Genomic DNA, 18,764 nt, shown 5'->3' on the forward strand with positions numbered 1-18,764 from the left:
TGCTGATGGTGGGATATTTTGTACATAGATTTCCCCTTATGAAACTGACGGAGAAAAAAAAAACATAAAAAAGGAGAGTTATGTTGACATCTTCTTTCATCTTTGTGCACATGCGCGAGTGGCCGTGAGGACTAAAACTGTGAAGTAATACCAGCTTTGAACAGAAGGGGCAGCAGTTCCCTGTCGCTGCATTTACCCCAAAAAAGAAGAACTGTCACCTGACAGCTCCTTGTTATGCTAGCAAAATGGCTGCGTTTCTGCAGTGGAGAAAATTTGTTTTCTTTGATAAAGATATTGTGAAAGATCCCACCGACAGTGGGAAAAACTTTACTCTTCCTAAAGGAATACTGGCGACTGACTCCGGCCGGGGTCATGTTGTTCTCGGAGATATCCTTTAAGTGCGGCGTCTGAGTTAAGATTGCTAGCAGCTGACGCTAATCTAAACTCGGCCAATAAAAACAAACGCCATAGGTAATTCAGAACGTGTTAGAAAGTATTTATTTAATTTAAAGGTATATAAGTGGAATTTTTCACTGTGTTAAGATGGCCTTGCTAACTCATCCCTGCTTGAGATGTTGGAACAGTTCTTAGCCTTAACAGAGCTACATATGGAAGGGAGGATCTGGCTGTTGACTCGATCCCTGCAGCTGGTGTCCTTTCAGGCCTACAAACTTCGGGTGACCCACCTGTTCCAGCTTAAACAGCACAGTATTCTGGTGTCAGTGGGCCAGGATGAGCATGGAATAAACCCTCTAGTAAGTCCTCTCCTAAACAAAGCACTGCTTCTGACCACTGGCCATGCTGAACATGAACATATTCATTTTATAATATGTAGAGCTCTTGATGAAACTGTCAAACGGACTAAAACTAATATGTTAAATGTGGAACTCTGTACTTTATTTTAAACGTAACTAATTTCTCAGTAGAGAAAAATTTTGTGTTGAAAGTGATTCAACAGAAGTGATTCAGGGTTGATCTCTAACATGTAAGTATGAAACCCTGACCAAACCGAGTGTGCGTTCTACTTTCTAGGTGAAAGTCTGGAACTTGGAAAAGAGAGACGGTGGAAATCCGCTGTGCACCAGGATTTTTCCTGCAATTCCTGGCAACAGACCTACTGAAGTGTCTTGTCTCAGTGTAAATGAGAACCTTAACTTCATGGCCATTGGTAAGACAGGTCTGCCTGTCCACAAACCAGTAACCACTTCCACAGAAAGGTTTTCCCTCCCAGTTCATGAGCTGTTTGTTGGTTTCTTGACAGGCTTCACAGATGGCAGTGTGGTTCTGACCAAAGGTGACATCACCAGAGATCGTCACAGTAAAACTCTGAATCTGCACGAGGGCAGCAGCCCAGTCACTGGGCTTGCCTTCCGGCAAATAGCAAAACTTACACATTTGTTTGTCGCCACTCTGGAGAAAGTCTTTGTAAGTCTGCTCTCTGCTTAAGCACTGGAGTGTTTTCAGACATTAGGCATTTGTGAAGTCAAATAGCAAGTTTTTAAGAGTAATCTGCTCTCTTTGTGTCTTCTTCTTTTAGTGCTACACTTTGTCCATGAAGGAGTATCCTAAAGTAGAGCTGGATACACATGGCTGTGCTTTATGCTGCTCGTCCCTGGCAGATCCTTCCCAGGATTCCCAGTTCATTGTAGCCGGCGATGAGTGTGTGTACCTGTACCAACCTGATGAACGAGGGCCCTGCTTTGCTTTTGATGGTCATAAGCTGTTGGCCCACTGGCACCGTGGATATTTGTTCTTACTCATCAAACATGTGAAGTCACCCAACAAGTAAGAGCAGGTGTTAGTAAGCACAACTGATCCTGTAGATGTTTCCATGATGAATTAATATGATAAATGACCTGCACCCGTATAGCCCCTTTCTGACTCTGAAGTCAGTCTTTCACACACACGCACGCACGCACGCACGCACGCACGCACACACACACACACACACACACACACACACACACACACACACACACACACACACACACACACACACACACACACACACATTTTATCTAAGGTATTTCTTAAAGTGCGAGTAAAACCGAAAACAACTTTTTGTGCTGATAACCTGCATGTATAACTCAGCTTACTTAAAATATAATATTTTAGCCCAAAACCATAATGGCGCTCTCTCGGTCCTCCAGGTGACACCACTGACATGTTTGTTGTTAACCCAGAACAGGGTTTGGCAGCGGGGGGAGCTCCCAGTCAGAGAAACAGCTGTTAACCATCTACGACTTGGACAACAAGTTCATCGCCTACAGTGCTTCTTTTGATGACGTCATCGACGTGGTGGCTGAGTGGGGCTCGTTCTACATTCTGACCAGAGATGGAAAAATGTTTGTTCTCCAAGAGAAAGACACTCAGACCAAACTGGAGGTTAGTTCCCGAGGATGAGTCTCTTCTGCGTTGCCTAGATCCCCATCGATGAAAGTTGAACACTCACCAGCAAATGTTACTCCAGGAAGAGCAATCTGTAGTCACTGAGTCGTTAGAAAACTGCAGTTGAGACTAAAACGGACCTTTTAAAACTTTTTTACAAATTATAACAACTCATGAAGGCTTTTTGCATAAAATCCCTCTCACACAACAATCTCACCAACTCTGTCCTTGACATTTTCAGGGCCTTCCAGAATGAGCCATTTTAGGGCTCTGTCACTTTAAGGGAGTCAAGCTGTTGCTGGCCACACCCACCCACCCCCTGATGAGCTGGCCTTTTTTTTTTAATATCTTCATTAGGCTGTTTTGGGTGTTTATCACATGTGAAAATGGGAAATCATCGACCAACGTGACACACAGAGTAGGTACAGCACCCTCCGTCAGCAGACGTTTGCTGGCTAGTCCTGCTCCGCGATGTCCGAGGTTGAAAATGGCATCCTGACACAATCCGAACCACTCAGCGGAAACGAAGAACCTCAAGGTGGTTTTCACACGCAAAAGATTTTTGCCGAGTGTTGCTGGGAGCTCCGGTTCTATGGAACTAGGATTGGGACACTATTACATTTAACTTGTACCAAGTTTTGTGACTTTTAACATGTTTTGTAATTGTGACTTTTGTTTTGTAGCATGCAATTCGACGTGGGGTGACGGTGGCACAGGAGTTAAGTGCTCGCCCCATAATCGGAAGGTTGCAGGTTCGAGCCCCGCTCAGTCTGTCGCTGTCGTTGTGTCCTTGGGCAAGACACTTAACCCACGTTGCCTGCTGGTGGTGGTCGGAGGGATCGGTGGCGCCAGTGCTCGGCAGCCTCGCCTCTGTCAGTGCGCCCCAGGGCAGCTGTGGCTACATTGTAGCTCATCCCCACCAGCGTGTGAATGTGTGTGTGAATGGGTGAATGACTGGTTGTGTTGTAAAGCGCCTTGGGGGGTTTCAGGACTCTAGAAGGCGCTATATCAAATACAGGCCATTTACTATTTAATTCACATTTTGTAACACGTAACTTCAGTACATAACATGAAACTTTTATTTAGTAACTTGCAGAAAACAATCATTGTACAAGTTTTAAATCACAACTTTCAAAACACAAATCTCAGTCTACAGTTACAAGTCTCAAGTCTACAAGTACAAAACACTTTGTCCCAATTCTAGCTTGCTTCCAACAGGAAATGTCTTGGACAGGAATCTAAGACTCACGATTGGCTGCTCAGACAAGGCCTGTCATTGGTTCTTTGGGAAGGAAGCTAGAATTGGGACTAAATGCTTTTTTACTTGTAGACTTGAGTTTTGTAACTGTAGACTGAGATGTGTGTTTTGAGAGTTGTGATTAGAAACTTTTACATTGATTGTTTTCTGCAAGTTACTAAATAAAAGTTTCATGTTATGTACTGAAGTTACCTGTTGCAAAATGTGAATTACAAGTTACAAAATGAAAGTTACAGTTAAAAAACATGTTAAAGGTTACAAAGCTTGGTACAAGTTACATGTAATATTGTCCCAATCCGAGTCCCATACGGTTCGTGTGCTAGTGAGTGGAGTCGGGTTGTAGGGGTAGCAGTTTAGGAGAGAGAAGCAAACGCCAACCCCTCTGGGGAAATCCTCGGGTATTCCCAGGCCAGCAGAGAGAAACGGTCCCTCCAGCATGTCTTGTCTGTGACTTAGTAAAAATGTTGCATCCTAACAATTTTGTTGGGTGGGGACTCAACAGGTGAAGAGGGTTCTATGCAAGTTAAACTTTTTGTGAGGAAACAATCACGCTTATAGAGTATTACAGGTCCCTTTTAAACCCCCAGACCACAGTTACAGATACGTTATTTCTTTTTTGTCTTTGAAGATGTTGTTTAGGAAGAACCTGTTTGTGATGGCCATAAACCTGGCCAAGAGCCAGCACCTGGACAGCGATGGACTCTCAGAGATCTTTCGACAGTATGGTGATCATCTGTACCTAAAAGGAGATCATGACGGAGCCATCCAGCAGTACATTCGGTAAATCCATCATGAGCTCCCATAGCTGCCGATTGGACCCTGATGTTAAATTACCTAACAGTCATTTTTCATGTGTGCGTTTCCACCCTGTCATGGTGTTGGGTATCAATGGCTTTGTGGTCTCAGATCAGTGATTCCACTTTTCCCTCCAGCACCATTGGGAAGTTGGAGCCTTCATATGTCATCAGAAAGTTCTTGGACGCACAGAGGATCCACAACCTGACTGCTTATCTGCAGGCCCTTCACAGGCAGTCCCTGGCCAATGCAGACCACACCACGCTGCTGCTCAACTGTTACACCAAGCTGAAGGACAGCTCCAAGCTGGAAGAGTTCATTAAGGCGAGCTCTGAGAAGCATGAAGGACACCTGGCTTTGATTACCACAGAGGAGTGAATCTGACCGCTCCTTCAGGGCTACCTGTTTGCCGTTGTTGACCTCATTATGTCTGTGTCTTTCTTACAACAGAGCAGTGAAAGTGAGGTCCACTTTGATGTTGAAATTGCCATCAAGGTTCTTCGTCAGGCTGGTTACCACAGCCACGCCGTGTTCTTGGCTGAAAGGCACCAGCACCATGAGTGGTACCTGAAAATCCAGCTGGAGGACCTCAAGGTAAACTCATGGGTTCTAGATGTGGAAACCTTTGTGAGGTTTGTTGACATGGTCATGCTGGGCTGCTGAGGGAACACATATGTTGTGATTCAATTTAAATGAAAAGCAATGATGGGTGTTTCGACCACGTCAGTCATGTACTTTGAGATTTATCAGCTTGTAAAAGTTCGTAATTAGCATGACTACAAACTAGAAATCGGGACGTTGTGACATCACCACATTATCTCCTCTCCCTAAGGTAGCTGCTACTTGCCACATGACCAGATTTATGGTGGTTCTTTCTTCCTGTGGGAAGTTTGCTGAACTTACAGCCCTTTTCCCCTCAGTTTTCTCCGTGTCTGGTTCGATGACGTCACTTTCGTGAAGCGCATTTGTAGTCCTGGACTTATTTTCACACAAAACCTAAAATATCGTTCCCCCGTTTGAAAATAAGCATGCTTTTGGTATCAAAATGCACCTTTAAAATTCACAGACATTATATGTGAAATCCATGGCACAAAACACGCGGAATAAGAAAATAGCGTTTTTAGCCCCGTTGACTTGCATTAATTTTTTCGTTCTTCCGGGAACCCGTGGTCAGGAAGTGACTTAGGCTCCCTATGGTGTTGCAATTCTCCTGTGATTACGTGGCATCACGGGATCAGCTGTGTGGAACGTTTTTGCTTCAGTTTCGCGTCAGAATTGCTCCCGGTTGGGAACGAGCTCGTGGGTAGAACGCCGCTATTACACGATCGCTTTCACGGCCAGTGGAAAGCCGGGGTCATACTTGTTCTTCCGGTTGGTAACAAGATGGCGCCTGTGCTTGGATTAGCTGCGGTCACCAGCCACTTTTTCAAAAAGCAGCAGAAAACTCGCCTGTGCAAGCTGGCTCCCTCTCCTTATTCTGCTCTTATTCCGCCTTTCCCAGGATCCACTGATTTCCGTCTTTGCTATTCATTTTCTTTCCCTTTCCTTACATTTTTCCTAATCACAATTTTTATTTATTTATTATTTCATTTTAAACATATTCTTAATAATTTTAAAAAATCATTTTATACTTTATTTTTTTTTGTAATTTTTTTTGTTATTTTTGTGAAGTGCCTCGTGATTTTTATCTTGAGAGGCGCTAAATAAAAGACAGTTCTTTCTTTCAAATTTTCCTTCTACCAACCTCCTCCTCTCTGACTCGCTTTTGTCTGCGATCCTCCTTGGAAGTGTCCCGACTACCATCTCCTATGATTGCCAGACTCTTTTGTGCTTCGATGTCCTGCGATCGCCAAAGACGTGATTTTTATCTTGAAAGGCGCTATAGAAAAGATTGTTTTCTTTCTTTCTGAAATATGATTGGTCACTCTGAGTGGCACATGCAGGATGAATGTGTAAACATTTCTTCAACTCCCCCTTGCCTGCATCAGATGCAGAAGGGAAAACATCACAGCTAACATTAGCAATCATGGCCCCACCCACCTCGGTCGTGACCGCCGACAGGAAGGAGATAGGAGAGCGCCTCTCAGCTAGTTGAAGCTGCCTATTAGCACCTCTATAACATGGCGGAACATGTTCAGACTTTTGTTATTTGCTTAAAAACTATTATTTAAATTCAACATACAGTTAAAACACCATATAGGTGATTTGTGAACCAGTGACTCTGAATTCAGAGGTTAAATGGTGCTTCCAGCGCAGAGGTCTTAGCTTGTCTGAAATCTTTATAATTTCAAGACTTTAACAAACAGGAAGAATATCATGTGTGTTAGACTAAATGAAATGTTAAATTGCCCCTTAGACTTGGTGTGTGCGTGACTGTTTGTCCTCCATGTGTATTTTTGCGGTGGCCCTGCTGTTTCCTGCCTCCCCTCACCAGCTGACTGCTGGTGTTTGAACCCCTGCGGGACACTGACCAACATTAGGCAGATGTGAGTGATTAAGTGTTTCTTTCATGTCCTCTTTCCCTCTGAAACCCAGAATTATCAGGAAGGGTTGCGTTACATTGGTCGTCTGCCTTTCGAACAAGCTGAAATCAACATGAAGCATTATGGCAAGACGCTTATGCACCACGTTCCTGAAGGTACAACACTGCTCCTTAAGGGTTTGTGCACCAACTACCAGTCCAGCGGAGACGGCTCTGAGAAAGTTGGTTTGGACAGGATCAAGGCTAACAAGGTCAATTAGTGATACTGTTATTATCTGTCTGAATATTCTCACAAATGACTGATTGAATTAACTTGGATTTCAGGCAAATTCAGAAGAATTTATCCCAATTTTCGCCAATAACCCACGAGAGCTGAAAGCCTTTCTGGAGCACATGATCAAGGTTGACCCCCACTCTTCACAGGGTGTATATGACACACTGTTGGAGCTCCGACTGCAGGACTGGGCACACGAGCAAGACCCCGAGGTCAGTATAAAACACAAAGGGTTTACAGTGCTATCATTTTTGGTTTGTTAAATGGCATTTTATGGATTTTCAAAAAACAGAAACCTTGTAAAAAATCAAAGTCTTAAAAATTGATTTCCATATATTTGCCATATGAAAATCAAGCTTCTGTAAGCCATCTGTCCTAAGAACATCTTGGGGTCCCCCAGGAAGAGTTGGAGAGGGATGTCTGGATTTCCCCGTTGTTCTCCTGTTATACCTCTTCAACCTGATGAGTGACAGAAAATTTGGATTGTTTTTCATCCATTTGTTTTGCAGAGGAAAAACATCCTCCAGGGGGAGGCTTTGTCACTTCTGAGAAGTGACAACACCGTGTTTGATAAGGCCCTGGTTCTTTGCCAGATGCACAACTTTAAAGAAGGCATCCTTTACCTTTACGAAAAAGGCAAACTGTAAGTAAAACCTCAGAGACTTTGCATGTAACTAAGTTAATGTTATGATGTAACATCTACAGCTTCAGTGTTGCCCCGAAGATTCAACATAAACAAGACTGTTCAGATTGATCGGATCTTAACTTTTAAGGATGAATACTAATTTATTTATTATGTAATAAATTGCCTACATTTGCAAAGAGACAACTCAAGAAAGACATTATGCTCATCAGTGCCCTCACACTCAGAGACCCTTCTTGTGATAAGTATGTTGTTGTTTGCATGCAGGTAGGAAGCTTTTGTTGTGAAATCCTGGTTTTTAAGGAAGCAACATATAGCTTGTATGAGCAATTTAAATCTGCAAAAGTAAATTATGTGAGGGATCAGACAAAGCATAGCCCGCAGACCCCTTATGACGACAAATATCAATGGAAACAGTGTTTCCTTGCCTGGACTCACGTCACCAACCTCCATCTAGAGCCAGGCCTGGAGAAGAGGCACATCAGCAAGCGCCGGGTGGTCAGGCTATCACTCATTGAGCCTGGCTGGACACAGCCAGAAGAAGAAACCTGGGTCCTCCTTCCCAAGGGCTCACCACTTGTGGGAGGGGCCAAAGGGGTCGGGTGCAATGTGTGATGGGTGGTAGCCGAAGAAGGGGACATTGGCAGTTAGATCCTTGGCTAAAGAAGCTGGCTCTCGGTATGTGGAATGTCATCTCTCTGGTAGGGAAGGAGCCTAAGTTGGTGTACGAGGTTGAGAGGTTCCGACTAGATATTGTCGGACTCACCTTGACACATGGCTCTGGCTCTGGAACCAATTTCCTTGAGAGGAGCTGGACACTCTGGAGTTGCCCCTACTGAGGCACTGAGCAGGGGTGGGCACTGGGCATACGTGTTGCCCCCTTTCTTGGTGCCTGTACGGTGGGGTATACACCAGTAAGAGAGTAGCCACCCTCTACCTATGTGTGAGGGGGCCGGGTCCTGACTGTTGTCTGTGCTTATGCACCGGACTACAGTTCGGACTACCCACCCTTTTTGGAGTCTTTGGAGGAGGTGCTTAACAGCGCTCTTTCTGGTGACTCCCTTGTTCTGCTGGGGGACTTAAATGCTCACGTGGGCAATGACAGTGAGACCTGGAGAGTTGTGGTGGGGAGGAATGGCCCCCCTGATCTGAATTTGAGCAGTGTTTTGTTATTGGACTTTTGTGCTAGTCATGGATTGTCCATAATGAACAACATGTTCAGACATAAAGGTGTTCATATGTGCTCTTGGCACCTGGATACCTTGGGTTTCAACTCGATGATCGACTTTGTTGTCATTTCATCTGATCTGCGGCCACATGTCTTGGACACTCAGGTGAAGAGAGGGGAAAAACTATCAACTGGTGCCGAGTTGGCTTTGATGGTGGGGTCCCCCTATTTAAAAAGGGGGTCTGCGGCATGTGTTCCGACTACAGGGGGATCACACTCCCGAGCCTCCCTGATGAAGTCTATTCTGGGGTTCTGGAGAGGAGGGTCTGACAGATTGTCGAACTTCGGATTCAGGAAGAGCAATGAGGTTTTTGTCCTGGCTGTGGAACACTGGACCAGTTCTATGCCGTTAGGGGGGTTCTGGAGGGTGCGTGGGAGTTTGCAAAACCATTCTACATGTATTTTGTGGAAATGGAGAAGGCGTTAGTTCACATTCTGCGGGAGGTCCTTTGGATGGTACTCCGGGAATATAGGGTACCAAGCTCTCTGATACGGGCCGTTAGGTCTCTGTATGACCGGTGTCAGAGCTTGACGGCAGTAAGTCAGGCTTGTTTCCAGTGAGAGTTGGACTTCGCCAAGGCTGCCCTTTGTCACAGATTCTGTTCATAAATTTTATGGACAGGATTTCTAGGGTCAGCCAATGTGTACAGGGGATTCGTTTTGGTGGCTTAAGGGTTGAGTCTCTGCTTTTTGCAGACGATGTGGTCCTGTTGCCTTCAACAGAATTTGATCTCTGGCTCTCACTGGAGCAGTTCGCAGCCAAGTGTGAAGCAGCTGAGATAAGAACCAGCTCTTCTAAATCTGAGATCATGGTCTTGAGTTGGAAAATGGTAGAATTCTCTCTTTGGGTCAGGGATGAGGTCCTGCCCCAGTGGAGGCATTTCAGGGTCATGTTCACAAGTGAGGGAAAGATAAAACACAAGATCGACAGGTAAATTAGTGCTGTGTCTGCATTGAAGCAGGTGTTGTACGGATCTATTGAGAGAGCTGAGCCGAAAGGCAAAGCTCTCAATTTACTGGTCGATCTACGTTCCAACCCTTACCTATGGTCATGAGCTTTGGGTAGTGAGGGTAAGAACGAGATTGCGGATACAAGCGGCCGACATGAGTTTTCACCGCAGGGTGTCTGGGCTCTCTTAGAGATAAGGTGAAAAGCTTGGTGATCCGGGAGGAACTCAGAATAGACCCGCTGCTCCTCCGCATTGAGAGTCGCCAGTTGAGGTGGCTTGGGCATCTGGTTAGGATACCTCCTGGATGCGTCTCTGGTAAGGTTTTCCGTGGTGCTCCACAGTCTGAACACATTTTACTGGCGCACTAAGTGGTGATTATTATGTGAAGTGCCTTGAGACGACTCTTGTCGTGATTTGGTGCTATATAAATAAACTTGAATTGAAGTGAATTGATTTAGGTGCTGTGAAGGAAAATAGAGAAACCAGCAAAGACACAATCCATTGTAATAGGCAGAAATGGGCCTAAGTTTGGGATGAAGAGTTAAACTACGTGCAGAATTGCTAATGCTAGGCTTGCGGGTAGCATTATCACAAGCAAGTGTGGTTCAGAAAAAAAATGTGATTGTTGTGAACGACTAAACTACAAGCAGAAGAAAAGTTGTCATCATCCCTTTTATATTTGGATGTCTGCAGCGGGGTGGGGCAGAGCCGCTGCAGCTACCTGAAGGCTGGTTGATGTTACTAGTCTGCTCCATCTGCTGCTGAAGTCTTTGGCAAGCAGTTGTAGCATGTAATTGACAAACGGTTTTAAATTTGAATACAATTTAGAATACATTATGTTGCCAACCCGTATATATACCACAGGTACATTGTTACCAGTAGAAATTAAATGTTATTAGCATTTCCAGCAGCTTACTACTGAACATACAGGTGCTGGCCAGTAAATTAGAATATCATCAAAGGGTTGAAAATATTTCAGTAATTCCATTCAAAACGTGAAACTTGTACATTATATTCATGCAATGCACACAGACCAATGTATTTCCAATGTTCATTACATTTAAATTTGATATTCATAAGTGACAACTAATGAAAACTCCAAATTTGGTATCTCAAAAAATTAGAATATTCTGAAAAGGCTGAATATAGAAGACACCTGCTGCCACTCTAATCAGCTGATTTACTCAAAACACCTGCAAAGGCCTTTAAAAGGTCCCTCAGTCTTGTTTTGAAGGCACCACAATCATGGGGAAGACTTCTGACTTAACAGCTGTCCAAAAGACAATCATTGACACCTTGCACAAGGAGGGCAAGACACAAAAGGTGATTGCTAAAGAAGCTGGCTGTTCGCAGAGCTCTGTGTCCAAGCACATTAACAGACAGGCGAAGGGACGGAAAAAATGTGGTAGAAAAAAGTGTACAAGCTCTAGGGATAACCGCACCCTGCAGAGAATTGTGACGACAAACCCATTCAAAAATGTGGGGGAGATCCACAAAGAGTGGACTGCAGCTGGAGTCAGCGCTTCAAGAACCACCACGAGGAGACTCATGAAAGACATGGGATTCAGGTGTCGCATTCCGTGTGTCAAGCCACTCTTGAACATGAAACAGCGCAAGAAGCGTCTCGCCTGGGCCAAGGACAAAAAGGACTGGACTGATGCTGAGTGGTCCAAAGTTATGTTTTCTGATGAAAGCAAGTTCTGCATTTCCTTTGGAAATCAAGGACCCAGAGTCTGGAGGAAGAGCGGAGAAGCACAGAATCCACGTTGCATGAGGTCCAGTGTAAAGTTTCCACCGTCAGTGATGGTGTGGGGTGCCATGTCATCTGCCGGTGTTGGCCCACTCTGTTTCCTGAGGTCCAGGGTCAATGCAGCCGTCTACCAGGAAGTTTTAGAGCACTTCATGCTTCCTGCTGCTGACCAACTTTATGGGGATGCAGACTTCACCTTTCAACAGGACTTGGCACCTGCACACAGTGCCAAAACCACCAGCACCTGGTTCAAGGACCATGGTATCCCTGTCCTTGATTGGCCAGCAAACTCGCCTGACCTTAACCCCATAGAAAATCTATGGGGTATTGTGAAGCGGAGGATGCAATACGCTAGACCCAACAATGCAGAGGAGCTGAAGACGACTATCAGAGCAACCTGGGCTCTCATAACACCTGAGCAGTGCCACAGACTGATCGAGTCCATGCCACGCCGCATTACTGCAGTTATTGAGGCAAAAGGAGCCCCGACTAAGTATTGAGTGCTATACATGCACATTCTTTTCATGTTCATTCTTTTCAGTTGGCCAACATTAGAGAAACAAACATTTTTTCATTGGCCTTTAGAATATTCTAATTTTCTGAGATACCAGATTTGATGTTTTCATTGGTTGTCACCTATAAATATCAAAATTAAACGTAATAAACATCGGAAATACATTGGTCTGTGTGCATTGCATGAATATAATGTACAAGTTTCACGTTTTGAATGGAATTACTGAAATATTTTCAACCTTTTGATGATATTCTAATTTACTGGCCAGCACCTGTATTAATGAAACAATTAAATTCTACTGGTTGTATGTGACTATATTTAGATATGTAATTTTGACTAGGATGGGTGATATGAATACAAACATAAAATGTGAAAGAAATGTAGGTTAAATGTTGTACCATAAAATATTTATTAAAAATAAATATCAGCTGAAAAAGAAGGAACTAGACTTCAATTTAATACATATTACTGAGCCTTTTATAATTTAGCGGTTTGATTTTCATATTTTTAGCAGCAGACTACAGTCTTGTTTCACGTGAAATGTCGTCAAATAGGATACTCGATTAATCGATGGAGGATTCGATAGAATACTCGAATACTAAAGTATTCGATAGCTGCTGTAGTTCCAACTGTAATAACTGTATCATATATTGTGCATACCATTGCGCTGGAAGGTGTACGATTGTATGATATGGCCACTTCAGGATTTTGCTTAACTTTCACCATTCAGTATGTATTGTTCAGGATTCAGATCACGAAAGCCCACCAGACCTGTCTTACTTTTGAAGATGCCAGTTACTTTTTGTAGAAAACCTTTAGTATTTGTCTAACACAACATATTTAAACATATTGTTAAAAACATCTAGCTCCCCCAAATGTCACAAAATTCAGACAATTTCACGATTTCCGTTCATGTGCAGGTACCAGCAAATTATGCACCACCATATGCAGAATGAGGAGTATGGAAAAGTGGTCCAGGCTTGCAAACATTATGGCGACCAGGAAGGCTGCCTTTGGGAGCAGGCCCTGGGATATTTTGCCAGAAAGGAAGAGGACTGTAAGGCCTACATCAGTGAGGTCCTACAGCACATCGATCAGAAAAACCTGATGCCTCCATTACTCGGTGAGCTGGGAGACACTTTCAGCCTATAAAGGAACAAAGTAGCAGCTTTACTGTCCAGCTTTTGTGTGTTTAATTTTTTTTTGTTGGACAAGAATATTTTTAATGAGTTCTAACACAAGGTATAAACATAATACATTCAGTAGCTTATTGGAAAATTTCTCACACCAATACAGATGAAACAGGAAAAATGAGAATACTGTGCAAAAGCCCATTTCTTACGAGACCATCTAAAGGCTCAGGATCCCTTTGCAGGTGTTCTGGATTCATTAGCTGAGCAGACTGTGACACTTAGAATCGAGAATATTCCATTTGGATGGGATGAGTCTGTCGCAAAGATTAGTTTAATCTTTTAGGTCGAATTAGTGACATAAATGAACTTTTGCTCCATATTATAATTTTTCCAGTTTCACCTGTAGCTAATGGCTTAACTTAAGAGCAAACATCTCTGATTGCTGTATTAGCGAGGGGTAGGGTGTGTGTTTGTGTGTGTGCGTATCTCCGATCGCTTTGACCCCTACTGCACACTGGAAGTAAAAGTGGTGTGGAACTGCAGCGAAACGGCACCGCTTCAAGTAGAATCCATTATAGTCTATGGAGTGTAATAAACCAGCCTCAGCGCAGCAATTTTCTGAAGCTGCACGGCAAACCGCGCTGCTACAGATAGGATCGGGTTCTATTTTTTTCTGCGAGCTGCTTCTGGAATGCGTCAATAGCCGCAATTGATGTAGGGCTAGACAGGAAATCACACGCGGTTTCAGTGTAAAATCCCCGGTAATTTTCAAAATATAAGTATTGCAGTGATGTAAGTTCATATATATATGAAGCTTACGTGGGACCTAATGGCTTATTTACTCACAGCATCGTTCCAGAAGTACAGCGGTGTGTTTTCATGGCATTCATCCTGGCAGTGGAGAGGAACAACAGCATATATGACATCAAATGGCCATTATCAAAAATGTGTCCTTCTTTTCGGGTTAAAGAGACGATGTGTAGTTTTTATCGTTAATCTCTGGAAATATCAATCGAAAAATTGCTGAAAATGAATTAAATGATGCCCAGTTGTTGAAAAATATTGGTGGCTTTGTACCATATAACCCAAAAAAAAATCAGGTCTAAAATACATGGGAGCGGGTCTAAGTCTCTGGGCGACGCCATATTAAATGCCATGTTTCCTTCTATGGGAGCCTGTGAGGACAAAATGCATTGAAACGGTTACAAAATTTTCACCATTCAAAAATGTTGTTGTTTTACACATTGTAATGATAATAGAGGGTAAATTGGATTAAATAAATAGCTTTAAGCTATTTATTATTATTACCACTATTTGGGACCAATAGCTGTGATAATCTATATAAATATAGATTATCCCCTGCTTGGTCTTAAGATGATTAGGCAGAAGATTCTAGGACTCTTTGTTTATTCAGGGATTGTACACACTTCGCTTTTATTCAAGAAATGGTCAGGTTTATAAGCAAAATAAGAATTTATTTTACAAACCATTAATACTTGACAAATTGGATGGAAAGAATTTGGTTTGCATAGAAGCTGTAAGATGTTATCAGAACCACATTCAGACGCTATCTCGCTGTGTCTACATCACCCGTTCTGGAAGACCCCCATTGGATCCGAGATGTCCCGGGGCCGACGACCCCACTGCACCTGGCTCGTAGAAAAACCTCGATGCACCCAAATCAGTCCTGGGATGTCTCCCGGGTCACAACGATAGATGAAACCAAGCGTCTTTAAAATAACTCTGAAGGAGATTTGAGTCAGCTTTGTTCTGCAGGATACTGTCTTGTTGTTTCAGCTTCGCAGGTGCGAAAAAGGTTTAAGGTTCTGACAACGTGTCAAAATCCTTCTGGTTAAAGAGGCCTTCGCTCAGATGGCCGGTCTGGAGCTTTTCTCTAGAACCCTCGAACTGTTGCGCTGTTCGAACTGTTTTGTCTGAAGTTGAACTGAGGGGAAAACCAGAACTGGCTAGTTTTAATGGACTGATGTTATGATTGACTAACCAACCACAGGTTGACAAGTTTGAAGACATTACCAAGCATCACAGAGACCCACCCTCTGTGATGGAGACTCTGAATGTGGGCAAAAGGTTAACTTATGTGTCATGCCTTAACTTAACCTTACTTGTGAGTGCAAATGTTATGACCTCGTCAAGTAAACATACTAAACAATCATTGAGCACAGATTAATGAAACATTTCATTATTTGTAATTAGCAATAACAAAAGTTCATTCAATGATTATTTTTAATTATAAAATCTTCTTTTCTTCTGGGAATAAAGGAGTTTATTTTAAAAGAGTTCCTCTGTGATGGACCTTGGAGGAAAGATGTTATTGTTTATGTTTTATTATCTCTGCAGTCCAGCTGGTGTGAGGAAGTAGGTTCTGATTAAACGGGCTACGTGCAGACTCTCCAACTCCTGTCAGGGGAAAATACTGTAAGATGTGTCATAGCCAGGGTAAGTTGACCTGGCTGTGCATTTGACCTGTGGGATCTCAAAATCAGGCCATTTCGTGACGTTACAACATTTACCTCTTCACTCGTTGCCAGTAATGAAAGGAAGTCTGATGTACTTGTCATGTGGCTGAAGTTTGCACTACCCTAGGTTTTTTGACCCCAATGGGCATCCGTTGGTAAGATCTTACTCCAACACACAAATACTACTTGTTTGCATTGATTTAGGTATCTACTGCCCCCTATCGCCAGGAAAAATACACACTGTCTCTTTAGTGGTGGATTGCATAAACAAACCAAAACCTTTGAAGTCTTAAGGGATCGTGTGATCTCGCGAGTTGAGCGAGGAGCAGGGCAGAGAAGCCGCTTCGCTGCCGAGACTCCCCTGGTGTGCACTTGAGTTCTGTGATTGTCGCGAGTAAACCGTTCCACCGCCGTTCTGCACTGCTTTTGCTTCCAGTGTGCAGTAGGTGTTAGGGGTACTGGGATTACATTTAGCTGTGCTACAGATTGGGCTAGAAACGCTGATGTCTTTTGAGTTAAATTATGTGCTGAGTATATTATTCCCACCTTTTTTATTTTGTATATTGTCTCTTAAAACTCAGGCAGCAGCCTGCTTGAAAATATTATATTTTTTGTTCATTTCTTTTATTTTGCTTGCTGTAAACGTAGGATCAGTGTGTGTTTTATGGAACTGTTTTAAAGAAGGTGTTTTGAAAACCACTGCATTTCTACTTTTCATCCAACTAGTTGTGCAGACACTAGCACACAACTCCACAGCCACCCTCTCGGTTATTAAGGACTACCTGATCAGTAAGCTGCAGAGAGAGAGCCAGCAGATAGAGGATGATGAAAGCAAAATTAGCCAATACCGTGAGGAAACTGCTCATCTCCGCTCTGAGATTCAGGAGCTCAAAATGAGGTGAGTCACCGGAAGAATGAAAACCTTTCTGTTGGAACGGTTTCATCAGATGGGTTTGAGGGAAGAGTTCACTTTTCAGTTTCATACTGGCTGATGAGACTCAATCGTCTCAGATGACACAGCTTTCAAAAACTAACCAAACTGTTTCCACACAGTGCTAAAATATTCCAGAAGACCAAGTGCAACATGTGCAACAGCCCCTTGGAGATCCCATCCGTTCACTTCCTGTGCGGCCACTCCTTTCACCAACACTGCTTTGAAAGTTATGCAGAAAGTGAGGCAGAATGTCCAACTTGCACTCCAGAAAACTGTAAAGTCATGGATATGCTGCGTGCTCAGGACCAGAAGCGAGACCTGCACGACCACTTCAACCGTCAGGTAAGAACAGGAGTCTGTCTGAAAAGAGGGGGGCTTTACATCCGCATCCTTTCAACCATCTCCCACTTTCTGTCCCAACCCACAAAGAGCTGATGTTACATGATGATTTTCAGTTTTAGAGACTTTTAAGGAATCGTGTGTTTGTGTTAGCAGTCTGAACGCCTCATGTATGTGTAAATCTTTTGTGTCTTTTCTGTGTTTTAGCTCCGCAGCTCTAATGATGGTTTCTCAGTCGTGGCTGACTTTTTTGGTAGAGGAGTGTTTAACAAACTGACTCTGGTCACTGACCCCCCTGGTACCAAAACCCTTGGTGGTCTAGAGGTCAACCTGCAGCGAGACCTCATCCACACCAAGAGAAACAGTTAGACGTCTGCACTTGGGATGATGGCCTTAGCGTCTGCTTTGTCCTATTCTGTTGTTTTATTAAAAATGCATTAAAATCCTGCTTTGAGTATCTGGGATGGACCTTTTTGAATAAACTTGTTACAGTTTGCTTATCCCATTTTTCCTGTATGAAACCAATCATGTGTTCATGTCTAACATAGTACTCATAAATCTCAACGAGTCAGATTTGGATCTGATGCTGACAGCATTATTGATTAGAATATTTAAAATGTACAATTTTCTCTTAAGTTATAATTTTGTTTTATGTAAGAAATGAATTAAGCATGTATGTATGTTTTAAATAATTGATTCATGCTAATAAATCCAACTTGATCTGCTGCTACGGAACAAATTTTTACCTTACCGATGTGTATGATCTTTGACAAACAATTATTCTCTGATCACACAACTACAAGGGTTCTAAAGATTAATTTTGGGAGCTAAATGAGCGGTCTCTGGGGTTATTTCTCCGTAAAAGTAAGTTATAGATTCAAATCCCAGTCTCTCCACATTCCAATGACCTTGTGTATTACTGGATGAGAGGTTTATTTGGATTTAAACTTGTTTCAATTGTGTAAAATCTTTATTATTCATAATTTTTTCTGCTTTTAAAGCTTTAACAAAAGTTAAAACATTCAAATACGCAAATAAAGCTCCAGACTCATCAACTGCTTGATTTCTTTTATTCTGTAGAACAAATATACTTTCATAATCAAATGAAAAGGATTACAATTGAATTGAACTTAATTAGAATGTCTACTATCTTTGTTGTAAAGTTCAATGTTGTTACAAAATATAAAGACAAATACTGAAGCCAGTACTGAGCAACAACAAATTTCTGTTCTGTGCATCTTAAAGGATCTGGGACTGTGACTCTTTGGAATACAGTAATATGATTACTTCATTTTTGTTAAGGTATCCTACATGTACTCCTAGCTGTACAGATTTTACTCAAGTTTCACAATAATTACTACTTAAAGCGCAAGTCACCCCCAAATTCACTTTATTTTTTTGCTGATAAACTATATAAATGAGTGTGTAATTGTGCCGTAGACATGTGTAGTCAATAGTTTGGCACTTCAGTGCATCTTTGCTAAAATTTTAATTTTCTGCCTAAAACTGTCAGTGCTTTGCCATTGTCAGGTAAAAACTCTGCACTACATTTGAATTTAAATCTGTCACAGCTGTTTGCTAAGAGGTACCCTATGACAT

At 42.7% G+C, this 18,764-nt stretch overlaps 1 protein-coding gene across 1 annotated transcript; it reads left to right on the forward strand.

The window, feature by feature from the left end:
* Positions 1 to 180: 180 nt before the first annotated feature.
* vps11 (VPS11 core subunit of CORVET and HOPS complexes) lies at positions 181 to 17,891 on the forward strand. The gene is made up of 16 exons (XM_015960684.3): positions 181 to 387; positions 607 to 755; positions 1,033 to 1,168; positions 1,262 to 1,425; positions 1,538 to 1,785; positions 2,184 to 2,385; positions 4,275 to 4,426; positions 4,579 to 4,765; positions 4,892 to 5,035; positions 6,977 to 7,174; positions 7,248 to 7,409; positions 7,707 to 7,840; positions 13,203 to 13,405; positions 16,619 to 16,790; positions 16,946 to 17,168; positions 17,373 to 17,891. The coding sequence occupies exons 1-16, from the start codon at positions 246 to 248 to the stop codon at positions 17,532 to 17,534; spliced, it is 2,778 nt and encodes a 925-aa protein (XP_015816170.1). The 5' UTR covers positions 181 to 245; the 3' UTR covers positions 17,535 to 17,891.
* Positions 17,892 to 18,764: the final 873 nt, after the last annotated feature.

Source organism: Nothobranchius furzeri, chromosome 10 (genome assembly GCF_043380555.1).
Source record: "Nothobranchius furzeri strain GRZ-AD chromosome 10, NfurGRZ-RIMD1, whole genome shotgun sequence".
Taxonomy (NCBI): Eukaryota; Metazoa; Chordata; class Actinopteri; order Cyprinodontiformes; family Nothobranchiidae; genus Nothobranchius; species Nothobranchius furzeri.

Bases quoted from the DNA above. Each gene is read 5' to 3' on its own strand.
- vps11 (XM_015960684.3), top strand. From the start codon at position 246: ATGGCTGCGTTTCTGCAGTGGAGAAAATTTGTTTTCTTTGATAAAGAT. The intron at 756-1,032 runs GTAAGTCCTCTC...TCTACTTTCTAG, and splicing joins AGCATGGAATAAACCCTCTA to GTGAAAGTCTGGAACTTGGA. The intron at 1,169-1,261 runs GTAAGACAGGTC...GTTTCTTGACAG, and splicing joins CCTTAACTTCATGGCCATTG to GCTTCACAGATGGCAGTGTG.